The sequence below is a fragment of the Wyeomyia smithii genome, chromosome 2, assembly GCF_029784165.1.
Source record: "Wyeomyia smithii strain HCP4-BCI-WySm-NY-G18 chromosome 2, ASM2978416v1, whole genome shotgun sequence".
NCBI classification, from domain to species: domain Eukaryota; kingdom Metazoa; phylum Arthropoda; class Insecta; order Diptera; family Culicidae; genus Wyeomyia; species Wyeomyia smithii.
Window position 1 is genome coordinate 228,443,667 of NC_073695.1, and position 22,303 is coordinate 228,465,969.

Below are 22,303 nucleotides of genomic sequence, written 5' to 3' on the forward strand. Positions count from 1 at the left end.
AATTATCCAGATTTTTCATGGAAGATCCAGATTTTATCCAGATTTTATTTTCTCTGATCCGCAAAAAGGTCATCACTTCAATTTTGACGCGAAATTTTGCAATTTTGTCACCTCAAATTTTGCGTACCCCAAGACTTTTATCCGAAAATTTATCCTTTCACTCCACGAAATGACTGCCAGATTTTTTCCAGATTTTTATTTTGCCTTTTCCAGATTTTTGAAAAAAATGACCTGGCAACGCTGCTTCCTACGCCTCTCATCCTCCAGTGAACCACTAACACCCGACGGGGTGAGCGAGCGGTGCGTGTGTACATCTTGGTCTTCATTCACAGTTATTCGCAGGTTTCGCTGGTTGCGTGGTGGAATTTCTCTTTTGTTTGACCAAGGAAGATGCAACCAACGTGACCCCTTAGTTGTTAACTAAAGTTAGTTAATTTAAGTGCAAAGTTAGCTTTATTATATTTTATCAAAAGTAAGTACATAATGAATAAAAGTTAGTATACATTTACGTAAGCAATCGTTTGTTTACCCTTGAAAAGTGGCTGATCTTCTGTTGCTCGTAGCATCTTTGCCAGCATAAGCAGTTTTTTTTACTAGTGGTTACTATGCTATCATATGAATGTTCATAAAAAACGGGTTTGTCACTGTGCTGAAAGATGTGCTATTTAGCATAATTGGAGGACCGCGTGTTGCCAGATCCGACACATGGTCACCGTCAAGCGGGAAAACCGGTTGATAGGGCCAGGTACGTTGATAGGTGTGAAGAATTATGTGTGCGCAGAAATGATATCATTGCCAGAAAAGAGTGGCGAATCCATTAATAAGTCGGTACAGGTAGTTAAAAGAAAGTAGTTTAGAAAAGGGGGTCATGCTCGAGGCAATATCGGTGTATCAATGGTATAGTAACGATCTGCTGATTGGTTGCGGAGAAGCGGAAATAGCACGTCTGGGTTATTTATCAGCGTTTAATGAAACAAACGAAAACGATGTTACAACTAGATAACTGTTTTCAATTCTCTATTACAGATATCTAATGCACCTCATTAGCATATAGTTACCACACAACATCAGCTGGAACAATGTGGCCTACTAGACGATTACTGAAGTACGGCATTCTCGGCGGATCCCTGCTCGGGACTGCGCTTAGTTTACACGCCAACGATTATGACCTTAACTCGATTGGTATCGTACGGTTAGGCCGTACCGGCGCGACCGTTTTTGACATCGCTTCCACTTACAAGGCGAATCTTTACAAGCAGGAGTGGCCCGATAAAAAAGATCCAGCATACCTGAAGCTGAAGAGTGAAACCCACAAGCTAGCCGCAGAAAAGCTGCTGGAGCTGTGCCGAGCTAACCGTGGGGTGTACATCAAGGTAGGGCAGCACATTGGGGCGCTGGAGTATTTGCTCCCGTATGAATACGTGAATACGATGAAAATTCTGCATAGCAACGCTCCGCAGAACCCTATCGAAGATTTGTACAAGGTAATACGACAAGATTTGAAAGTGAATCCGGAGGATATTTTTTCTTCGTTCGATGCGGAGCCACTCGGAACAGCATCACTGGCTCAAGTGCATAGGGCAACGCTCAAGGATGGCACGGAAGTAGCCGTGAAAGTGCAACATCCCTACGTGAAGGGAAATTCAATAGTTGACATAAAGACAATGGAAGTTTGTGTTAAGCTAGTCTCGTGGGCATTTCCAGATTTCAAGTTTCAGTGGTTGGTGAAGGAAACGAAACGAAACATACCTATAGAAATGGACTTCGAGCATGAAGGTCACAACGCGGAGAAGGTGGCGGAAATGTTTAAGGATTACCGCTGGTTGAAAATTCCTAAAATCTTTTGGGAATATACAACGTCTCGCGTGCTAGTCATGGAATATGTTCAGGGTGGTCAAGTTAACGATTTAGACTATATTAAAAAGGAAAAGCTCGACCCGTACGATATCGCAAACAAGATCGGGCAGCTCTATTCGAACATGATTTTCTTGAAAGGATTCGTTCACAGCGATCCGCACCCCGGAAACATACTGGTACGCAAGAGTAGCAAGGGGGAAAACGAAGTAATATTGCTTGATCATGGGTTGTACGCTTCACTAACTGACAAGTTCCGATACGAGTACTCTAAATTATGGCTTAGTATACTGAAAGTAGATCAAGCTGGTATGAAAAGGCACGCCCATGCACTTGGAGTGGAAGGTAGTATGTGGGGTCTGTTTGCCTGTATGGTTACCGGACGGCCTTGGAATTCGGTGATTAGTGGAATCGATAAAGTCAAACAGGACGAGAGCGAGGTAAGTTTAGAAGTGTGTATTCAGTAGAGCTCACTAAATTTCAAACCGTTCCTATTCGTAGAAAGAAATGATTCAAAAGGAGGGAAAGCTGGTCATTCCGCACATTTCCGACGTATTGGAAAAAGTCGACCGACAGATGCTGCTGGTGCTGAAGACGAACGATTTGATAAGGGGAATCGAAACGACGCTGAAAACACAAAACCGCATGACCGCCTTCTGGGTTATGAGCAAGTGCTGCATTAAAAACGTTGGCAATCGGGAATACATGGAGGCACCCGATCCCTGGCAGAAGCTATCGACCTGCCTGCGCGAGAATTGGGCAATTCTGAAGCTGAATCTGTACTATCTGTATCGAGGCTTAATCACTTTCCAACTGCTGTCCGCACTGAGGATGATTTTCTAGGAAGAACAAAAACCAGTTCGATTTAAAGCTCTCTGCGAGGAAAAAAAAACAATCCGTGTGATGCTTTCTGGGTGTTGGGTAGAAAAAAACGTCAATTGCTATCCGCAAAATGGGAGTTTTCGTTTGTTTAAAATTAGTTACCTTAAAAAACAGGAAACGAAAAAGCGTAGTGTTAAAAGGCGCTATTGTTGTTTGATTTCAACATGTGTATAATATTAAGTACAGGAAGTGTCGCATGAAGTCTCATTAAGTAAAATGTTTTGCAATATGCCAATAAGCTTTAATTGTTGTCAGACAAATTGGTGCTTTCTAAATTCATCCATATATTTGGAACTACTAGAAGAATCAGTTTGTATTTCGTAGAAAAGAAATTCGTTGATTTTTTTCGATTTTCAAAACTAGTTGAACGGTGGAGGAGATGCAAACCCTCGTGCAATGTAAGAACGATACGCGGACAATAAGACTGGGGAAGAAAATCTACAAAATTTCATTGGATGATCGTCGACTGTGAATACGCAAGCTAGTAGACATAGAGACAACTGCCTTTTAAGAAAGTGAAAACAGCTTCATCCATTGGCAAGGTCAGGGCAGCGGTTTTCTGGATGCGCGTGGCATAGTTTTTCCGCGTACTTTCCTCTATGATGACACTAATGATAAATATAGTTTCGTATGTTCTAGAAATCAGAGTAGAGAAGCATCCTTCTTCTTAAACTGATTTTATTCAACTCATTTTTTTTTCTAATACATTTTTTTCATTGATAACATTCAATTAAAAGTAACCGCCCATCGGATCGAAAACGATTCGATATTTTGTTTTTCACCGGCTATGAACTTAACGAGTTATTCTGCTATCACTGCAGCAGTAGTAAAACCATTATTTCCACCGAAGTATGTCTCAAGAACGCAAAATTATAAACTATCCTAATGTGGTCAGTTTGCATCAACTGCAAACTGATGTATAACCGACGTAATTGAAAGAAAAAAAAAGAAAACAAGCAGAAAAACGAAACTAAACGAAATATGGCATATCTAATCACTGAAATCTTCTTCATGATAAAGCAACGCGATTGTTTGCTCTATGTTGCTAATAGATATTGTTTGTACGATTTGTGTTTCGCGCGAGTTTCTATAGATAATACGTTTTCCTGTTCGTTGGATGCGGTTGTCTCTGCTGCATACACAGACATTCACTGCACTAAAAGTTGCACTGAGCACGCATAGATTTACAATTCTATCACATATCAGCCACGCTGCTATCCAGTTAACTTGTGTACCTACAATTCACGATAAATCCACACGAGCCACTAACGAGTTTTTTTTTCTTTTACGTTCCTTCCGTTGATGCGTTAGCAAGATGGTGAGGTGTTTTGGCAAAAAAGGTAAAACACAAGTAGTGTGAAAAACTCAAGATCATACGGGAAACGCAAAACAGTATTCACTAAGCGTAAGTGCGATCACGTGCAACGGGGATGAGACAATCGAACTAAAAAGATGGCAACTATCTCACTGTGGAAAGGGTTGGGAAATGTTAGTGGGAACTGAGGAGCAAGGGTACAATGCACTTTTCACTACTGAAAATGTTCAAATTTACAGTCCTGATCAACACATTCGCCACGCATCTGATAGGGACAGATAACACCGTCCGGAATGTTTAGTGCACTAGAATAAAAAATGAATAATAACGATAGAAGAAAGAAAAATGTATTACTCGCTTGGGGTATATCTGACTACATGCGAATGAAGAAAAAAAAATTAAGAAAGAGGAAAAAATCCCGGCACTAACCTTTGATCTTTGAAGGACGCCAGAGGTGATGTATACTTTCCGAATCGGGTCTGGGATTCGCAGGCCACAGTCGTTTGAGCTTCTTGAGTCGGCCGCTCTGATGTCGAATGCATACTTCCCGGGCCAGAGGTTTCATTGTTGTTTTGTTTCGGCTTTTCCTTATTCGCTACAGAGCGAGAATCTTCTTGATCTTTTGTTACGACTACCTTTACTTCTTTGGAAGTTGCATTTGCTTCTGCGGGTTGATCCTTCACTTCTGCTGCAGACTCATGCGAACGGTCTGCCTCCGTCAGCTGACGGCGTTGCATAGCCTGCGTCTGGCGTTGTTCAGCCGTCATTTGCTTGAATTCATCCAGTGACAGTTTTTTCATGTTTTTCAGTTTCTTCGTTTCTAATGTGAGAACTTTCAGCTGATCGTGGATTTCATTGTTCACGACGGATGGAGCACTGGAACAATTATCGGGAAAAAGTCACTAAGTTTTCTTCAAATATCTTCTCAATACTCACTTATAGTCTGGCCCTTTAACAGCTCGTCCTATCTCTAGACACAGGTTATTCAACTCGATTGACTTTTTTCTGCTATTCATCACGTTAGTGTGCGACTGCTGTAGTGCCGGAAATATCAGCTCAATACGGCCTTTGTGTAGCGCTAGGGCGCGTTCGAGAACCGTCAGCTTTTCTTTAAGGAAAGCCACCTTATTCTCCAGATCATATTGCTTTTGCCTTTCATGCTGGGCATTTTCCACCGTCGCAATAAGATCCCGTAGTTCTTTGTGAAATCTTTGACTGAAAGCGAGAGTGGATGTTTGAGATTATTCGTTCATGGAATGTGAGGGACGCTACCTATGCTTCGCAAAACGATATTCGGCGATCGCAAGCACCTTTTGCTTGTTGCCATTGGCTGTCGATAATCGATGCAATTCTTCTCGAAGACTGCTTATCTCATGGTCAGTTTGTACTGATCCAACCTTACGCTTGGGACTCGTAGGCACGTTTTTAGTAGGTATACTGTCATTACTCTCATCTATTGGCGGGCTTGTACTAGCCACACTAGATTGTTCTTTGGTTTCTTCGGTTGAGGTGTTTTGGTTTTCGACGGTAGGCTGGGTGTTACTTCTACTACTCTCCGCAATGACCGTATTATTAATCAGAACCCGCTTGAACAGTGTATCAGAGTCTCGTTTGGTGAGCGGCTGGTTTTTGGCTGGGACCGGCACTTGATTAGTTTTGTCTTGCACATCTCGTCCATCGCGGTTGATGGTTACAACCAGCTCATGATTTTTTTCTGCGCCACCTGCGTCCATCGCACCAGAATTGATAATAGTTTTCGTCAGAGTCGCCGTTCTGTGTGCATCCCTCTGATTGAAGGCATTTATTCTTATCTGCTTTTGTTTTTCCAATTGTGCCATTCGAGCTACTAGCCGTTTGTACTCCAACTGTGCCGACTTTGGCAGATGACGAACAGCCTGTGAATGATGGAAGCAAATATGTGCTGGGCTGTTCCGGTCCGGTCCGTTGGGTACCGAATGGAACACATGCGATCCACCACCGAATCGAATGCCAGTGACTTTTTTATCTTATTTATTACCAAAGATGAGCAAGAGTATTTAACGGAACTATCATGAACATCAAATTGCAAAACTGTTACATTGAAAAGGAAAAATCTTCGGAGCTGCCTGTTACTCGACTGTACATTGAAACCATTTTAAGATCAACATTCCTAACCCAGTTATTACCGCATACTTACCAAGGGTGTAACGGGAACCGGTGCGGAAACCGCTTGCTTGACTGGCTTACTGGCCGCGCCCAAACCATGTGGACCACTACCAACCGTCGACGGAGTGACGTTGGCACTCGTGCTGCGCTGTGCCGGTCGATCCGTAGCTGCCCCATTCAAGGTGGCCTGACTTTGATCGATTTTACTCCGAACGGATCTCAGGAAATGATCCAACCGCTGTTCAAAAGGCACTTGATTGCTGTCTGCTTCGGGATTCTTTTGAGCCGGTGTCGTTTCCGACGTCAACGGCTCATTTTCAAGTCCCTCATCTTCGACGCCTCCGCTAGAGACGGTCGGTGCTACCGGGGAATATGTTGGGCTTTCTAACATTACCCGTGAAGGACTAGCGTTGTCGAGATCACGCAGAAACGATTCACGCAAACGATTTACCTCCTGCGGTTCCTCCTGTATGGAATCATCCGCTGGCGGATAATAGTCCGGATCAGAGTCCGAATCGGAATTACCTACCTGAATAATCAATTTGCGGACGGGCTTTTGGAAAAATGTTTCGACGGGTGCAGAGCGTTCTCTTGGCGAAAGAGTGGATATTACCAGTGGAGTATTTATATTGATTAATTTGTTTGGATTGTTCACCAGTTTGGTGGTGGCAGTGGCAGGAAGTGCAACCGAGAGAGGAGGAAGTGGAGGCTGTTGTACTACAGGTGCTTTGATTAGTGTCCGTGCTGGTGGTGGAGCGGCTATCGCTATTAGCGGCGCATTTAAAGCTAAAGCTGCCTTTTTGGCGGCACGATTTTGCAGCGCGGTCTCTGATTTTTTGCGCTTCTTACGAGCGATCTTTCGTTTGTCTATCAGTGTAATTAGGTTGGGATTTGTCGAAAGGCGTGGCGGATTTGTATTGGATGCTGTAACGATAGGATTTGCGGTTGTGCTGGCCATGTCTACCGGCGAAGGAACTATCAGAGCTGGTGAACTTTGGCAAGTACCCGAATGAAATTGATTAGACATATCCGAAGCCTGGGGAGGTGTTTGGGTTTGTTCCCTATTACGAACAGAAGCTTTCTTGTTCATTTTCGAAAGTATCAATGCTCTAAGGGCCTCTGCCTCTTCTTCAGCCATAGAGTCGGGTGTCATGGGTCGACTCTCCGAGATAACCGCGGTGGGCTTCAGATTGGATAACAATTGATTGCGAAGGAGTTCTTCGTCTTCTTCATCTGCAGTTGTTTTATGTAAATTTCCAATAATCGGTGGCGGTGGTGGCTCCGGTATAGAAGTGTCTTCAATCATCGCCGGCTGATCTTCATCAACAGTCGGAACAGGAGCATCTAACTCTTCGCTTTTCGAGTATTCCACATTTTCAGGAACAGGATCCCTCGACTGTTCTTCTAAAGATTCTGGACATTGAAGACTCTCTGTTGGACTAATTTCCATCCGATTGCTATCGTCATCAGATGAAGAACTGTCTGATATCTCTACAGTTTCTGGCCTTATTTCAATTATTTGAATATCATCATCGATATTAGTTATTTCCGGCTCCGGTGGGGTAGGAAAATCACTCGTAGGAGAAAGTAATAATGGAATATCGTCACTTGGAGAGTACGGCCTTTCTTCTTGTCTTTTTTTCAGTCTCATTTGATGCTTTTTAGTGAAAGTCGAGCGCAATGCGAGCAATCGCAGTTCCTGCTCTTCAGCAATTTTATTTGGCGAAATTGGATCCTCTAGTAAACTTATAACATCAGGTTCCTTGAGTTCCGCTTTAGTTTTGAGGGCCTGTAATCTGAGTTGTAAAACTTCCTCATCCTCCTCCTCTTCTGCCTCGCCATATTCATCAACATCCAACACCACTGGTTCGTTTACGATATGTTTCACTGCTTGTTCTTTTCTACGCTTCTGAATTTGCCCCTTAAGTTTTCGTTTAAGTGCATCCCAATTTTCTTTATCAGTCTTCCGTTTTCGATTACTACTGATGTTGCAAGCCGCCTGCAGTCTAGCACGATCTAATGGAAATTCTGTCTCGGATGTATCCGAGCTTGAAATACCAATATTAACCACTGGAACACTATTGCTAGCGTGCGTTTTTCGCCTCTTGTGCCGCCGATGAATGACGGAGCTCATCGAGGATACCTTACGAAGGCCACTATGACTGTGGCGGCTTCTATCTTGCTGCTCTTTGTGTCTAGCTGACTTTTCGGTATGTCTCCTAGCGCTACTGGAAGACCCTACATTTCGTCGTGTTCCAGTTCTACGGCGTGAAGGTCGAAGCATTTTTGATGTCGTCCTCCGCCGCGGCGGTAGCAGTTTGGGTTTAGGCACAGGCTCAAATCGGTTCAGGTACATTTCGATGTCTTCGTCATCCGAAACACATTCATAATTTTCCTTTGCCTCATCGTCCACTGCCGTCGAGGACTTGAAGCTAGCTGAGTGTGAGATAATTTATTATAATAAACTGTTTTATTCTGGGTAAAAAATCTGTAAATATGCAGGTAGTGTAACAATTGATAAATCCCCGTTTACCATTATGCTTCACAGTGAGCCGTCCCAGCTCACTGTCCATTGCCTCCAGTTGTGCAATACGTTCCCGGATAGTGAACTCTTCATCCGAGCTAATGTCCTCATATTCAAGGCCATTTCTGTCCTCTTCTTCATCGTCGATTTCCCCTTCTTCGTGTTCTAAAGTATTTGATGACTCAGTCACGGTATTTGTACAAGTTTGTACAGATGTTAGCTTATCACCAGGCACCTGATTAGTAGCAGCTTCTTCTACTCTATGCATAGTTACTGTCATGACGGTTCCGTGAGGCTCCGTAGTCATGACGGAAGTTGGTATTGAAGAAATAAACTCTCGCTTTCTCTCTCTCTCTCTCTCTGCAGGAAAAATAAATTGAAAGAAAAAAGCGCAAAACAGCTCTCAAGCACACATAGCAAACTATCTAAACTATTAAGCACTCAAGCACTTTACTAGTATCACAAATTATGACACGCTTTCTAAGCTAGAAAGTATATTGGGCGATATTTTTCAGTAATAATTTACAAGTGCCAAATGGCCTTGATTCTTGTTTTTTTTCCGAACCTCAGAACGATGACGACATAATCGATAGGGTTACCAAATAAGATTTTTGTGCTAGTACACATTAAAACGGAAGTAGGGCAAAAGACTGTGCACACCCCAAGCGTAAGTCACAATCCAACAAAAAATTTTGCTGAATAACAGCTAATTGGCGATGACACAAGTGAAAGAGATTTTTAAGATTGTTCGCCCCTATGCGAATTTCCGTAGGCAATTGGGTTGTTTAACTATATCAGTTTTTTATGTCATCTGAAAGAGCTGCATTTTCTAAGACAAAATATATGAAGACTTCAAACTGACGTAAGCAGAGTTGTCAAAAGGGTAAGTAATTTATAACGAACTTTGCATTATAGTGTCCGCCATTATGGCGCGTAAAAAACTGGATATTTGCGGTGGGAAAAAAGTTTAAGGATGGATATTCAGAGACATGCGAGTTACTCAGATTTGTTTATTTTTTAGGTTTTCTCAGAAAAACTCAAATTCACTCACTGTCTTACCCCACGGCAAAAGCCAAACAAATATCAGAGTCGTCAGGGCCAATTAAGCTGTATCACAGAGAACAGACTGACAAGCAAACAATAGAAAGTGAGTAAAAAAATGTGCGCGAAAATATATAGTCTCCCACAGACCGCCACCCCCCGATTTAAACCTCTCGTCTGGCTGAATGTTAAAGTAGAGAGTGATGTCGCTAGCGTCGCCGTGCATACTTGAAATTCATTGCCGGGTCTCCGTAATTTATTGCCGATAACGACACCACTGAGTGCTCGGTTAAAAAAATAATGACAGCTGTAAATCTCGGTTCGCCAAACTGAAATTTGGACACAAAATATCTGAAATCCGAGATTTCACCCAAGGAACAATTTGGAAGCAAATCATAAAAGCAAATGTGGAACAAACGTAGTGTAGAAGTAACCGGCGCTGGATAAATAACTCTTTGAATAGGGGGTTTTAATTTGAAAAAATACTTGCTTTTTCTTATACTAATCGATAACCGACCTTTCAGTAGGCATTACGTAATTTGTCTAAGATCTCTACGAGTTTTCTTCGATTTTAAAATTGAAAAATTATATTTGTTTTAAATTTACACTAACTGGCAAGTAGTGCACAGAGTGACATTGCTGTTGCTGCCTTTGGGGAATATAACCCAGATAGTAAGCAAAGTGACATTTCCGCTGCTGGCTTGGGGAAAATATAACCCTGGGTTACGTGTCATGACAAGGATGCCAAATGTGAAGACATGTCTTAATATTGAAAACATTTGAGCGCGTGTGAAAAATTGGAAACCTATTAGTCGGTTGATTAACCGCACTCGATTTAATGTGTCACTGGAAGTTTTGTAAACTTTCAACGGGGACCGTGTTTAGGGATTTCCTACACACTTAATTTATCTCGGCAAACTTCCCAACAGCTGATGGAGCTCGGCGAATTTTTTAACAAATGTCAGCAATAAATTTCGACGAACATTCAGCAAATATATCGATCCACCGTAAACCAGCAGATTTTTAATTTCGTTTGCCGAAGTTCTTGAAAATTCTGCCGAAAACTTGTAGAACATTTCGCTGAATTTATCAGCTGTTGAGCTCTCGGCAATAAAATCTATGTGTGTATGCATAAAGACATTGTTTTGTGGAGTGTGAAGATATTTGAAAAATTGTATTAACCTGGCCTTCCTCACCAATTACAGTTGTTAAAATTCGAAATCGTTTTTTACCTTTGTTATACTAAACAAAGGTTATAAAATCGGTCGAAAAACGCAAAATAGATCCATGATCCGGAGGGCCGAATCGTATATACCATTCGACTCAGCTCGACGAACTGAGCAATGTCTGTTCGTGTGTATGTGTGTGTGTATATGTGTGTGTGTGTGTGTGTGTGTGTGTGTGTGTGTATGTATGTTGTCTGTATGTATGTGCCGCAAAATACTAACGCACCTTTCTTACAGAACGCAATATCCGATTTTAATGATCTTATACGCAAACGAAAGCTACTGTGCTCCCCCAGAATGCTACCGAGTGGATTTTTGATTAGTGGCTTAGATTTTAAAATATTGATCAAAGAGTATTTTTTATATAAGAAATTTAACTTTAAAGGCAAATTAATGGCACGGAGAGCTATGTGTTGTATACCAATTTACTCAGATCGACGAATTGAACAATTTATGTATGTTGTGTATGTGTGCCTGTACGTATGTATGTGTTAATATGTTGTTTATATGTGTATACCAAAAAAGAAAATTAAAAAAAAAAAACTCTCTTTACAGAACGCTTATTCCGGTTTTGATGTTCGCATGCTCAAATGAAAGCTCCAGAGATCTTTGAAAATCATACTGAGTGCAATCTTTTATTGGTTGCTTGAATTGTAGAGTTTTGACCAAACTATATTTTAGACATGGGATATTTTACTTTCTGGATAATTTTTCTCTCTCACTGCTCTTTCCTCTTCTCTATCCCTCTTTTTTCGTATCGCTATTTATTTCTCGAAGCAAATCAACAATCATGGACAATTTTTCATAATCTTTACACTCTTCGTAGTCTGTCTTAACTGGTGTAAATAAATTACCCTTAAGCTTTTTCTTGGAAATTTGAACCAGATTTTAGAAATAACTGCAATGCTTACCGTCCTCACTTCTTATGAAATATATACTAAATTGTACGTTGAACCTAGATTTGCGAAGAGTAAGAAACATTTACAGCTTTCGGTGCCAAGCATTGTAGCAAAATCTGATCCCACAGTTTGCACATGTAACACAATAAGCGATGCAGATATTTTGAAAAACTTTACCAAAAATGTATAGACCTACTTACGTACGAATGTGTTAGTGTCACCCGTTGAGAAAAACACAAATAAATCGCTGTTTTGTTTGCAATGCTACGTTTTAAACAGCTGGAAAATTGTTCAGTTGAATACTTATTTTATGTATTAAATTTGTGACCAGGAATCTAAAGTAGCTGGTGAACGTAATCGGCAAAATTAGGAGAAAGTGTTGAAGCAACTCTACATGGCTATACACGTTTACTAGTGTGTGCAGGTGAAAAGTCACTTATCTCTATGAATGATACAATATGCTCATGTAAGATATAAATATTGCTTTTTAATTTAAGATTAAGTGCAAACAGAGTATCCATGTTATTCCACTTCTCGTTATCGCAGCAAGATTTGAAAAGTCTTTATTTCGGATTTTTTAATACAGCCTAGGCCTTCGAAAAGAATAATGTTCTCGCCTACACTCTGAAAGTTTAATACTCTCAAAGATCGTGGAGAACCTTCATTTTCAGATAATGCATTTGAGATAGAATTAAATTGACAACTTTCATCAATAGCTATATTTTTTGCCTTTCTCCTAGAAAGGTATAGCAATCACTGAAAAAACCAAAGGTATAAAAGTGCTCCAGGGGGTCGAATCTGGTATATCAATCGACTTAGTTCGACGAGCTGAGCATTTTCTGTATGTATGTGTGTGTGTGTGTGTGTGTGTGTGTGTGTGTGTGTGTGTGTGTGTGTGTGTGTAACGGTCTCCCAATCTAACTCGATTTTCTCAGAGATGGTTGGACCGATTTTCATGAAACTAATTGCCCTATTCAATTTTATTGTAATCAGATTTTCAGTTTCTAGGTTAGGTATCAAAATGTGAAAATCACAAAACTTCATTATCTCAGAAACTACAAAACCGATTTGAACAAAATTGGTATCAAAAGAACGGGCTTGTTTTTTGAACCATTTTTGAAATAATTTTATAATGATTGGACATGTAGTTCAAAAGTTATGTAAGGAAACGTGTTTCAAACATTGTTTAAACTCACTCACTTTTCTCAGAAATGGCTGGACCGATTTTCACAAAATTATGACACCATATGGAAGGTCTTGTTGCCCCATAAGACCCTATTTAATTTCATTGTTATTGGACTTTAACTTTGTCCGTTATGTATAATAATGTGAAATCAGGCTATGACAAGAAACATGTTCCTAAGACTGTTTGAACTCACCCACTTTTCTCAGAGATGGATGAACCGATTTTCACAAAATAAGTTGCAATAGAAAGGTCTAGTTGCTTGATAAAACTCTGTTGAATTTTATTATAATCGGACTGTAACTTTGTCTGTTATGTATCAAAATGTAAAAGTTATGAAACTCCATTATCTCAGAAACTACACAACCGATTTTAACAAAATAGATATCAAATGAACGGGCTGTCTTTAAAACTCCTAAATAACGAATTTTATGATGATTGAACATGTAGTTTGAAGGTTATGAAAAGAAACGTGTTCAGAAAACTTTATCAAATTCACTCGTTTTGCCAAAGATGGCATCACTGATTTCAACAATCTTAATTTTAAATTAAAGGTTCAGTTGCTTTATGACAAGTTGACAAAATCGAAAAAATGCTGCTCTAAAGCTCATAATAGTTGCCCTACACACCAAATTTTCATTGCTGGAAAGCAGCAAAATTTTGCTGATTTTTGGTGTGCTGTGTTTCCAGCAAACTGTTCAGCAAAATGAAATTTGCTGATTATTCAGTAATGCTCAATTGCATAAAAATGACAGATCGTTTGCTGCATGTTCAGTAAAACAAAATACAAATTGCTGATTGTCAGCTATGACAATTTGCTGTACATTCAGCAAAGCATAAATCAATTTACTGGTTAACCAGTTAGTTCAAGAGAACCATGTTTCCCTCAGGCACCAGCTTCCATCCGCCCATCGGATCATAGCCAAATTACTGTTGAACTAGAGATGTATGATTATCATTTCAACCTTTGGATTCATCTAGCCCAACAGTGACTTAGCTATGGTCCCATATCCGCTATCAGGAGCTTAGAGATGATCCCGTACCAGCTGCACAGCGATTTGGCGCGTTTTACTAATGTCAGCTTGACGTAAAATATTTTGACATATCAATTCTTTCGCTGGATTCCAGCAAACATTCATTTACTGTGGTCTGTTCAGCAAATAGATTTGCTGTATTTTTGCGAATCACTGAATCGATTACTGGTTTTCAGTAAATTTATCAATGAAATACTGGTTTACAGCAAAAATAAAATTACTGAACGAAATTCAGTAAACTGTAGAACTGAATTACAGTAAACTTTTGAAAAAAATGCTGTGATTCAGTAAACAAGTGATTTGCTGATACACTTTCAGCAATGTACTTTGCTGAACCATAAAGAGAATTTTTGGTGTGTAGAATGTAAAAAATTCACAGGAAAAGCTATAATTTTTCATTTTTTCTTAGTTTGACCTTCGGGGCAACATTTGTGTTGACCAGTGTAATCGGACTTTTATTTTATCCATTTTGTGTTAAATTGTAAATATATTGAAAATCTCTTCTTTCAAAGGTAACACGACTTGTTTAAAGAAAACAGGTGTCGCAAATTCGGATTTCAAAATGAAGTATATGTTGATTCCTGGTCTCTGAGCATCATCCCAGGTACTGGAAAACTCACATTGGGTAATGTTTGTCCCTTTTAGACTGGTAGAAACCGGAAGCTACTGAGTAGAAATTCAAAATGGCGTCTAAAGATGATTTCTGGCCTCATGGTATCAAGAACCCATATTGATTGGTATTTGGCCACTCATTGGATGCCTCTCAGAAACGATCAGTAATATTTAAAGAATTTCAATTTCACTGATAAGATCATTCAAATAAATGTTTAAGGAACAACATTTAATTATACAATATTTGAAATCTACTGACTAACGTTGACTTAAAGAATCTGAATATTTATAGGCAGTATATGAGTACAAATCGATTATACCACAATAAAAAACAAAATCGCATCATATAGTTGAAAGAATTTAATGTTATTTGCATGTATATGTATTAATTTATATTCATATCGTCGGTTTCGTGCAACACTGGCACAACTCGAAAAACATAGTTTCGAGAAAAACGCGTTTGAAAATTTGCGTCAAAAATTTATTTTTCGATTTTCAAGAAAACTTTGAAGTTTAAGATTACCAATCCTTATTAAACACCTTTGGGTCTATTATGCACACATTACGTGCTCACGTTGTCCAAGTTAAAACCTTAGTTTTACTAACTTTATGGAGAAATTTCGATTTGTGCAGCAAAGGCACTTCTACTCATAACTCTGGAATTTTTGTGATTTTCGAAATGGGATTTCGTGTGATGAAACTTAACAGTATTTGGCATCTTTTGTTATTTGTTATTTGTTATTTATTGTTAGATCATCTGACACATTGGTGGTCTTAATGATAATATATATTACTAACTAAATGCTAATTAATATTTACAAATGATAAGAAACACTTTAAAAACAATTGAAACACGCTTCAAAAACAAGTAAACCTGTCGTCTACGAAGAATTTGTTTGAATGTTGTTACTGAGATGTTAAAATGGAATGAATCTGCTACGACGTTGAAGCTAGCTGACATGAAACGAACGGGGTCGTGTTGCCCATATGATGCAGTGCGATGCGGTAGCGATAGAAAGTTTCTCCGCCTTAAAGACCTTTCCGGAGCATACAAATTTAACTGCTGCAGAATCTTCGGGGCGTCGATTTCACCGGTTAAAATTTTGAAGACAAATACAGCCTGTGTATCGAAACGTCTTTGCTGCAGTGTTCCCATGCCCAAAAGCTGGCAGCAATCCGAGTACGCCGGTAGCTGCTGCGGGTCTCGCCACGGAAGAAAACGTAAAGCGTACCGTACAAATTTCCTTTGCACGGATTCAATTCTTGCAATCCAGTTTGCGTTGAATGGACACCACACTACGGAGTTTGTTTCAAGGACAGATCGCACCAGAGAGTAGAATAATGATCGGAGCAAATATCTTAAATACCAATATAGTTCACTTACGTGAAATTATGAAGACAAATTGAAAATGACAAGCGTTAGTCACCTTTTCGACCGCTAGGTGCGCCACTTCTGATTTTGTTCTACACGACATGCGAAAAAGAGTAACTTTTAACAATAATATTACCCTAATGGGTACACTGAAAAAAATGCACATTTTATTCTGAAGTGGACGCGGCCGAATATTTTATAATAATAAAGTTCGCCTATGTATGAGGCAATCAATGGGTGCTGTTCCACGGTTTGTACGTTTGTCGACCTCCGACAATATTTTGAGTTGTAAAATGGCGACTTCCGGTGTCTGGAAAACTGCCGGAAATGACCAAATACCACCTAATATGAGTGTTTTTAACTAGAATGACGCTCAGAGGCCAGAAATTGTCTCCAAATGCCAGTTGGAAATCCAAGATGGCGACTTCCGGTTTCTGAAAAACAGCGGCAAATGACCAAGAGTGCTCATTCGATGCTCGAACTAATAATACGTGCCCCGAAAGCTATCTGTTTAAGTTATTAATTTATAAGTGAATTAAGTGGCCAAACTTGTTAAAAAGTGTCAAGTTGTGATCTGTGATGCTTTGTCTAAGTGAGAAAAGTGAAGGTTTTGTGAAAAACACAGTGTTCTTTGCGTGAAAATAGTATTTTTTTCCTCGAATTGCAATTGAAAATTGTAAGGCCAGCTAAGTTGCGTGAGTGTGAGTGCCTACTTTGTGCGTCGCGCTAACTAGCGGTTCGTTATTAACATGCGAAAATGAATGCATGGCGGTGTGAGCGAAGAGAACAATTATATCTGGCGAGAGAGCGAAGAGATTAGTGTTGCGCTGTGTTTGTCGGCGTTTGTTTCGCTGGCACAGGCATAACCAAAATAAAACAGATGAGTATAAGTTTTTGTATCAAACATTTTAAGAATGCATAGGCTCTGTGTGTAGTGGTTTTTAGCGGGTTTAGGACTTTGCCAGAAATGTAAATGTGTCATCTGTTGGGTGCACAAAGTGTGGTAGCTTTTCGGTTGCGGGTGGAGTTTTTTTTATATTTACAAACCAGATTGTACGGTGCACTCTCACAGGTCAAAATTGGCAGTTTTAAAATATAGTTTCAAAATTTATCATTCGAGCATGACAATGCGGCATGCAATTGATGCATCGTCTACAATTGTGAGTCCTGGCAGAGCGGTGACATTTTATTCAGTTCTATGTTCTTGTTTTATGATTTTCCTAGCTTTTGGACAAATGTTGATATACATAAGTAACTTTTATTTAATTATGTTGAAATCGTTTTGGGCGTGAAAATAGTTCACGACAACTGAACTTTGATTGCAAATATTTTGGCATTTTAATAATAAACTTGGAACTCTGTTTTGTTTAATATGCTTATTTGCATTTTTTTAAGTTTTAGGGCTATGAATGCATGTAACTTTGTCAGTTTTTATATTCAGTAGGTGTCTTTTGTGCGAAACGTCGTGTCGCGTATGCGCCGGTAGGAGAAAATGGAGCGGTCGTCCATAATGCCCCGGTGAAACGCATCATCGGCCCGGGTGAGTTTTGTTTATCTAGGGGTTTCCGGAGTGCAGTGGGCACGCTATTGTTCACTTCGGGGAAGTCAGCTCAGTTTCGCGCACGTTATTTTGACAGCGCTCAGTGTAACTATCTTAATACAGCGGTTTCGGAGCTCAATGACCATTACATCGTTTAATGCTCTGGTGTGCCTTGTGGGTTTTTTTACTCGCTCTAACGGTTCTTTGAGCTGGTACCAGTAGTTTGCGTTCGGCGTGCGGTGCGTTTTACGAAATTCATTCGTTTCGAGGTAAATTTTAATAGTTCACGGGATGAAACGCGAAGTTTGGTGTGATACAGACTGTTAACGATTGGTTGCCGATGATACCTAGAAACTTCGATTCTCCTATATGCCGATACAGCGATCGTGATGCGGTTCTATTTATATCGTCTTCTGATGGCCGGTTGCGCAGAGACCGAGAAATATCCATATCGGGCGCGAATTTGTGTAGAAAAGATCGCACCATCAACCTCGATGGATCCAGATCAATTCCTTTCCACTAACACTAATTCCTTCCTTTGATACTTGTGGATGATGCAGAGGATTCCTCGGTCTCTAGTAGCAACAAGTATTAAACTAACACACCCGATATCCCTTCCTCTATTGATCTGCATTGGGCGTGGCCAGCTACGTTATTGACCAGTGAAAAGAAAAATCACCAGGAATTGTACACTGAAAATGGCTTGCTATTCCTAGGCACCATTTTGACGGTTCTTTGTGCAATTTCAGCTGATTCTGGTCAATCGCGGGCAACACACGGGCGATCAAATATGCTATGCTATGCTATGCTAACAGCGGCAAATGACCAAATATGGGTATTTCCGCGATTGTTATGATGCACTGAAGCCACAAATCGACCTCAGACAACATTTTGAATTGTGAGATGGCGACTTCCAGTGACTGGAAAAGAGACGAAAATGACCAAATACCACCTAATATGGAAGTTTCTTTAACCAGAATGACGCTCAGAGGCCAGAAATTGTCTCTGAATACCATTTTGAAATCCAAGATGGCGACTTCCGGTTTCTAAGAAACAGTGAGATATGACCAAATACCACCCAATATGGGTATTTCTGAAATCGTGATGATGCACTGAAACCACAAATCGACCTCAGACAACATTTTGAATTGTAAAATGGCGACTTTTGGTGACTGGAAAACTGCCGAAAATGACCCAAAAACAACCAAATATGGGTGTTTCTTTGACCAGAATGATGCTCAGGGGCCAGAAATTGTCTCCAAATGCCATTTTGAAATCCAATATGGCGACTTCCGGTTCCTAAACAACAGTGGCAGAAGACTAAATAACACTCATTATGGGTATTTCCGGGATTGTTATGATGCACTGAAGCTACAAATCGACCTCAGACAACATTATGAATTGTAAGATGACGACCTCCGGTGAATGGGAAACTGCCGAAAATGACCAAATACCACCCAATATGGGTATTTCTTCAACCGGCCGATTTCCATCCAATGTGAGATGCTTCGATACCAGAATGATACGCAGGAGCTAGAATCGACCACAGACACCATTTTGAATTCTAAGATGGTGACTCCCGGTTTCTGGAAAACAGCCGAAAATGACTAAATAACACCCATTATTGGTGTTTCTTAAACCAGAATGACGCTCAATTGTCTCCAAATGCCATTTTAAAATCCAGGGTGGTGACTTCCGGTTTCTGGAAAATAGCCTAAAGTGACCAAATACCACCTAATATGAGTGTTTCTTTAACCAGAATGATGCATGTAGCTAAAAATTGACCTCAGACACCATTTTGAATTGTAAGATGGCAACTTCTGGGAAACAGCCGAATGCTACGACCAATAATTTCAAACGATATAAACAAATCGCAAGAAATCAATGAATTTGGAATGTTGAAAATTATTAAATTAAACACAAAAATAGGCGGGATGAAGTTTGCCGGGTCAGCTAATAAATACATAAATATGCTGGTTAAAGCAAAGCTGCAAGTGATTAATACGAAGATTAGAACTAGAAAGCAAAAAATTTGGATGGATAATAAACAAAAAAAAACTTTCAAAGCGAAGAAAACTAAACATTAAATAATAGTTTTTGCATAACAGTTGTTATCACTAATTATGTTTGTTTTGTTGAACATCTTTTATATATAATATAATAAAGCTTTTAAACCAATTACAACATTATATGTATCCATACTTAAATTGTTAAATTGATAGAACATTCAAGTGTTATCTAGGCTAAAAGTTGCACAACAACCATATACGACTATTGACAACCATTGTGCGGTTTCTCCTTTTATCTTCTCCACGAGTAATTGAAACCTTCATTTAATTGTACACTTCGTGGCCTGATCATTGAGCTTGAGCTTGACGGCCGCACCTATCGTAGTTGCTTCCCGTGATGGATCTGAGCTAGTGAAGTTACACAGGGAACCACGTATATAGCAACTTGGGATTAGTTTACCATTTACACGTCATGGCCTGATTATTTGAATATTTCTTCTTAGTGCCTCGATAAGCTACATCACATTATATTATCAATATTTAACTCCCGGAATGGCGTTAGTTTTACATACCAACAATATACGCACGGAATCTGCAACATATTTTTTTCTGTGAAAGTATGAAATTGAGTCAACTCAATCTAAAATTGAGTAAATTCAGTTTCGTGTGTGAAAATGTCGGTCACACGCAATTCGCGTTGACGGTGTTGCTGATATTTGTTTGGTTTTTGCATGCGAAAAAGAAGGAAGGAAATATTTTTGCTTTTGTCATCACGCACATTTTGACAATTGCATATGAGAGTTCACGTAGGTGCGAACAGGCTTGAAAATCTCTTTCAACGCGAATAACCCGAATGAGAATAAAAGAGAGGTGAATGTCGGTCACACGCTCACAGAAATTCAACAACAATGCACAGTGGTACAGTAAGGCAATGTAGGCGGACATGAGTTTTTCGATGCGATTTTGTGGTTTTAGAGTTAAATTTTTTCTAAGAACTTGTTTCTTATATTTAGTCTATTTTTTATGTGCAAATGAAAATTAGAGTGGTCCTGAAATCGACTAAATAAAAATACAAACTTTTTTATTTGCAGAAATAAATGTATACATTCATCGGCACAGTTGTAGATCAACTAATTTTAAGCAAATTTCGGTATTTCTTCACAATATTTATACAATATTTGTTCTTCCATATGATACAAAAAAAAATTTATATTTGCCCTAAACGGAAACATCAATATATCAAAAGGGCCTATTTTTAAAATAGAAATAGTGAAGAGTCCATCTGTACAATATATCGACAATGTTTTTTCGTCAAAATTGGCGTATTTTTGATTAAAGTTACCGAAGAAAACTTTGTTTTTAAATTTGAATTGAAAAATAGAGCGAAAAGGCTTAGAATTAGTTGGTTTACAATTATTTATGCAAATAAAACCATGTTAGTTTGTTTTTATTTCGTTGATTTTAGGACCACCCTAGTTTTCATTCGCACATAAATAGAGGACTATGTATAAGAAACAACTTTTTACAAAAACTATGGCTTTAAATCGCAAACCAAAATCGCAACGAAAAGCTTATGTCCGCATAAATTGCCTTACTGTACCACTGTGCAATGAGTTTAGTTACCTTTTTCACCACAAGAGGGGGTGTTCCCGTCTGTCTTTACGGAAATATATGGGATATTAGAGAGTGAACTATATTGTTATTTTAAGATATTTGATCGGAGGCACAGTGGATCATGAAAATCCGAGGCTACCTTGAAAATAAAACCGAGTTGTCGGTTCGCCTTTGCTATGATCTCATTATAGTGTGGCCTGAAGGACAGGGCTGAATCCAACGTAACACCCAAATCTCGGACCTGGTTAACCCTTGTCAGAGTTTGACCAAGCATAGTAGAGCTGAACATTTCCGGAACATTTTTCCTATGGAACGAAATCACACAGCATTTCAGGATACTAACTGTCAACAGGTTAATGGAGCACCACTTTAAAAAAACGTCGACTAGTCGCTGAAGTTCGAGACAGTCTGAAGTATTTCTTATTGTTTTGAACAACTTTACATCGTCTGCAAAAAACATTCGGCAATTTTCTGGCAACACTAACGATACAGCATTTATGTACAAGGCAAAGAGCAGTGGTCCTAAATTACTGCCCTGCGGAACGCCTGATACATTCGAAAAACGAGCAGAATGTTGCGATTCAATCTTCACGTAGAGTGTACGATTTACCGAATAGGACCTCAGCCATTGTACCAGAGCGGGGGCCATTTCAAGTTTCTCCATCTTAGCGAGCAGGATACCATGGTCGACGCAGTCAAATGCAGCTTTCAAATCAGTATAAGCTGCATCAATTTGGGCTCCTTCGGTCATATTCTGCAGGCACGTTGCAGTGAATTGAACGAGGTTAGTAGCGGTAGAGCGTTTTGGATAAAAACCATGCTGATCGATCGAGATATAGTGTTTACAACTAGCGAAAAGTGCATCATAAAAAACGATTTCAAATACTTTTGAACAAGCGCAAAGAGAGGTTACGCCTCTGTAATTCTGCACGTTGCGTTTGTCACCTTTTTTGTGCACCGGAAACATGGTCGATATTTTCCAACTGGTTGGAAAAACACATCGTCGAAGCGACAAGTTAAATAGCAAGCATAGTGGGCGTACGAAAACAGCTT

At 39.6% G+C, this 22,303-nt stretch overlaps 2 protein-coding genes across 4 annotated transcripts; one reads left to right on the plus strand and one right to left on the minus strand.

Annotated features, from left to right (window-relative positions):
* The first annotated feature begins 252 nt into the window (after window positions 1-252).
* Window positions 253-3,378, plus strand: LOC129722294 (aarF domain-containing kinase 1). 3 transcript variants are annotated; one of them, XM_055675636.1, is made up of 3 exons: window positions 253-472; window positions 1,027-2,294; window positions 2,356-3,378. In XM_055675636.1, exons 2-3 carry the CDS (start codon window positions 1,080-1,082, stop codon window positions 2,695-2,697), a joined length of 1,557 nt encoding a protein of 518 aa, XP_055531611.1. In that variant the 5' UTR covers window positions 253-472; window positions 1,027-1,079; the 3' UTR covers window positions 2,698-3,378. The 3 variants fall into 3 exon arrangements, with proteins under 3 accessions (XP_055531611.1, XP_055531614.1, XP_055531613.1); XM_055675639.1 differs by having other exon boundaries at window positions 264-300; XM_055675638.1 differs by lacking the exon at window positions 253-472 and adding an exon at window positions 587-745.
* A 24-nt stretch (window positions 3,379-3,402) lies between these two features.
* On the minus strand, window positions 3,403-9,299 carry LOC129722293 (uncharacterized). The gene is made up of 6 exons (XM_055675635.1): window positions 8,730-9,299; window positions 6,228-8,632; window positions 5,324-5,946; window positions 4,988-5,266; window positions 4,481-4,927; window positions 3,403-4,356 (listed from the first exon to the last, which is right to left on the minus strand). Exons 1-6 carry the CDS (start codon window positions 9,025-9,027, stop codon window positions 4,266-4,268), a joined length of 4,143 nt encoding a protein of 1,380 aa, XP_055531610.1. The 5' UTR covers window positions 9,028-9,299; the 3' UTR covers window positions 3,403-4,265.
* Window positions 9,300-22,303: the final 13,004 nt, after the last annotated feature.

Excerpts from the sequence above, each read along its gene's own strand:
- LOC129722293 (XM_055675635.1), bottom strand. The coding sequence starts at position 9,027 with ATGACTACGGAGCCTCACGGAACCGTCATGACAGTAACTATGCATAGA. Across the intron at positions 5,947-6,227 it reads CGGTTCCCGTTACACCCTTG|GCTGTTCGTCATCTGCCAAA; the intron begins GTAAGTATGCGG and ends CATCATTCACAG. Across the intron at positions 4,357-4,480 it reads GCGTCCTTCAAAGATCAAAG|TGCACTAAACATTCCGGACG; the intron begins GTTAGTGCCGGG and ends TTTTTATTCTAG.
- LOC129722294 (XM_055675636.1), top strand. The coding sequence starts at position 1,080 with ATGTGGCCTACTAGACGATTACTGAAGTACGGCATTCTCGGCGGATCC. Across the intron at positions 2,295-2,355 it reads TCAAACAGGACGAGAGCGAG|AAAGAAATGATTCAAAAGGA; the intron begins GTAAGTTTAGAA and ends TCCTATTCGTAG.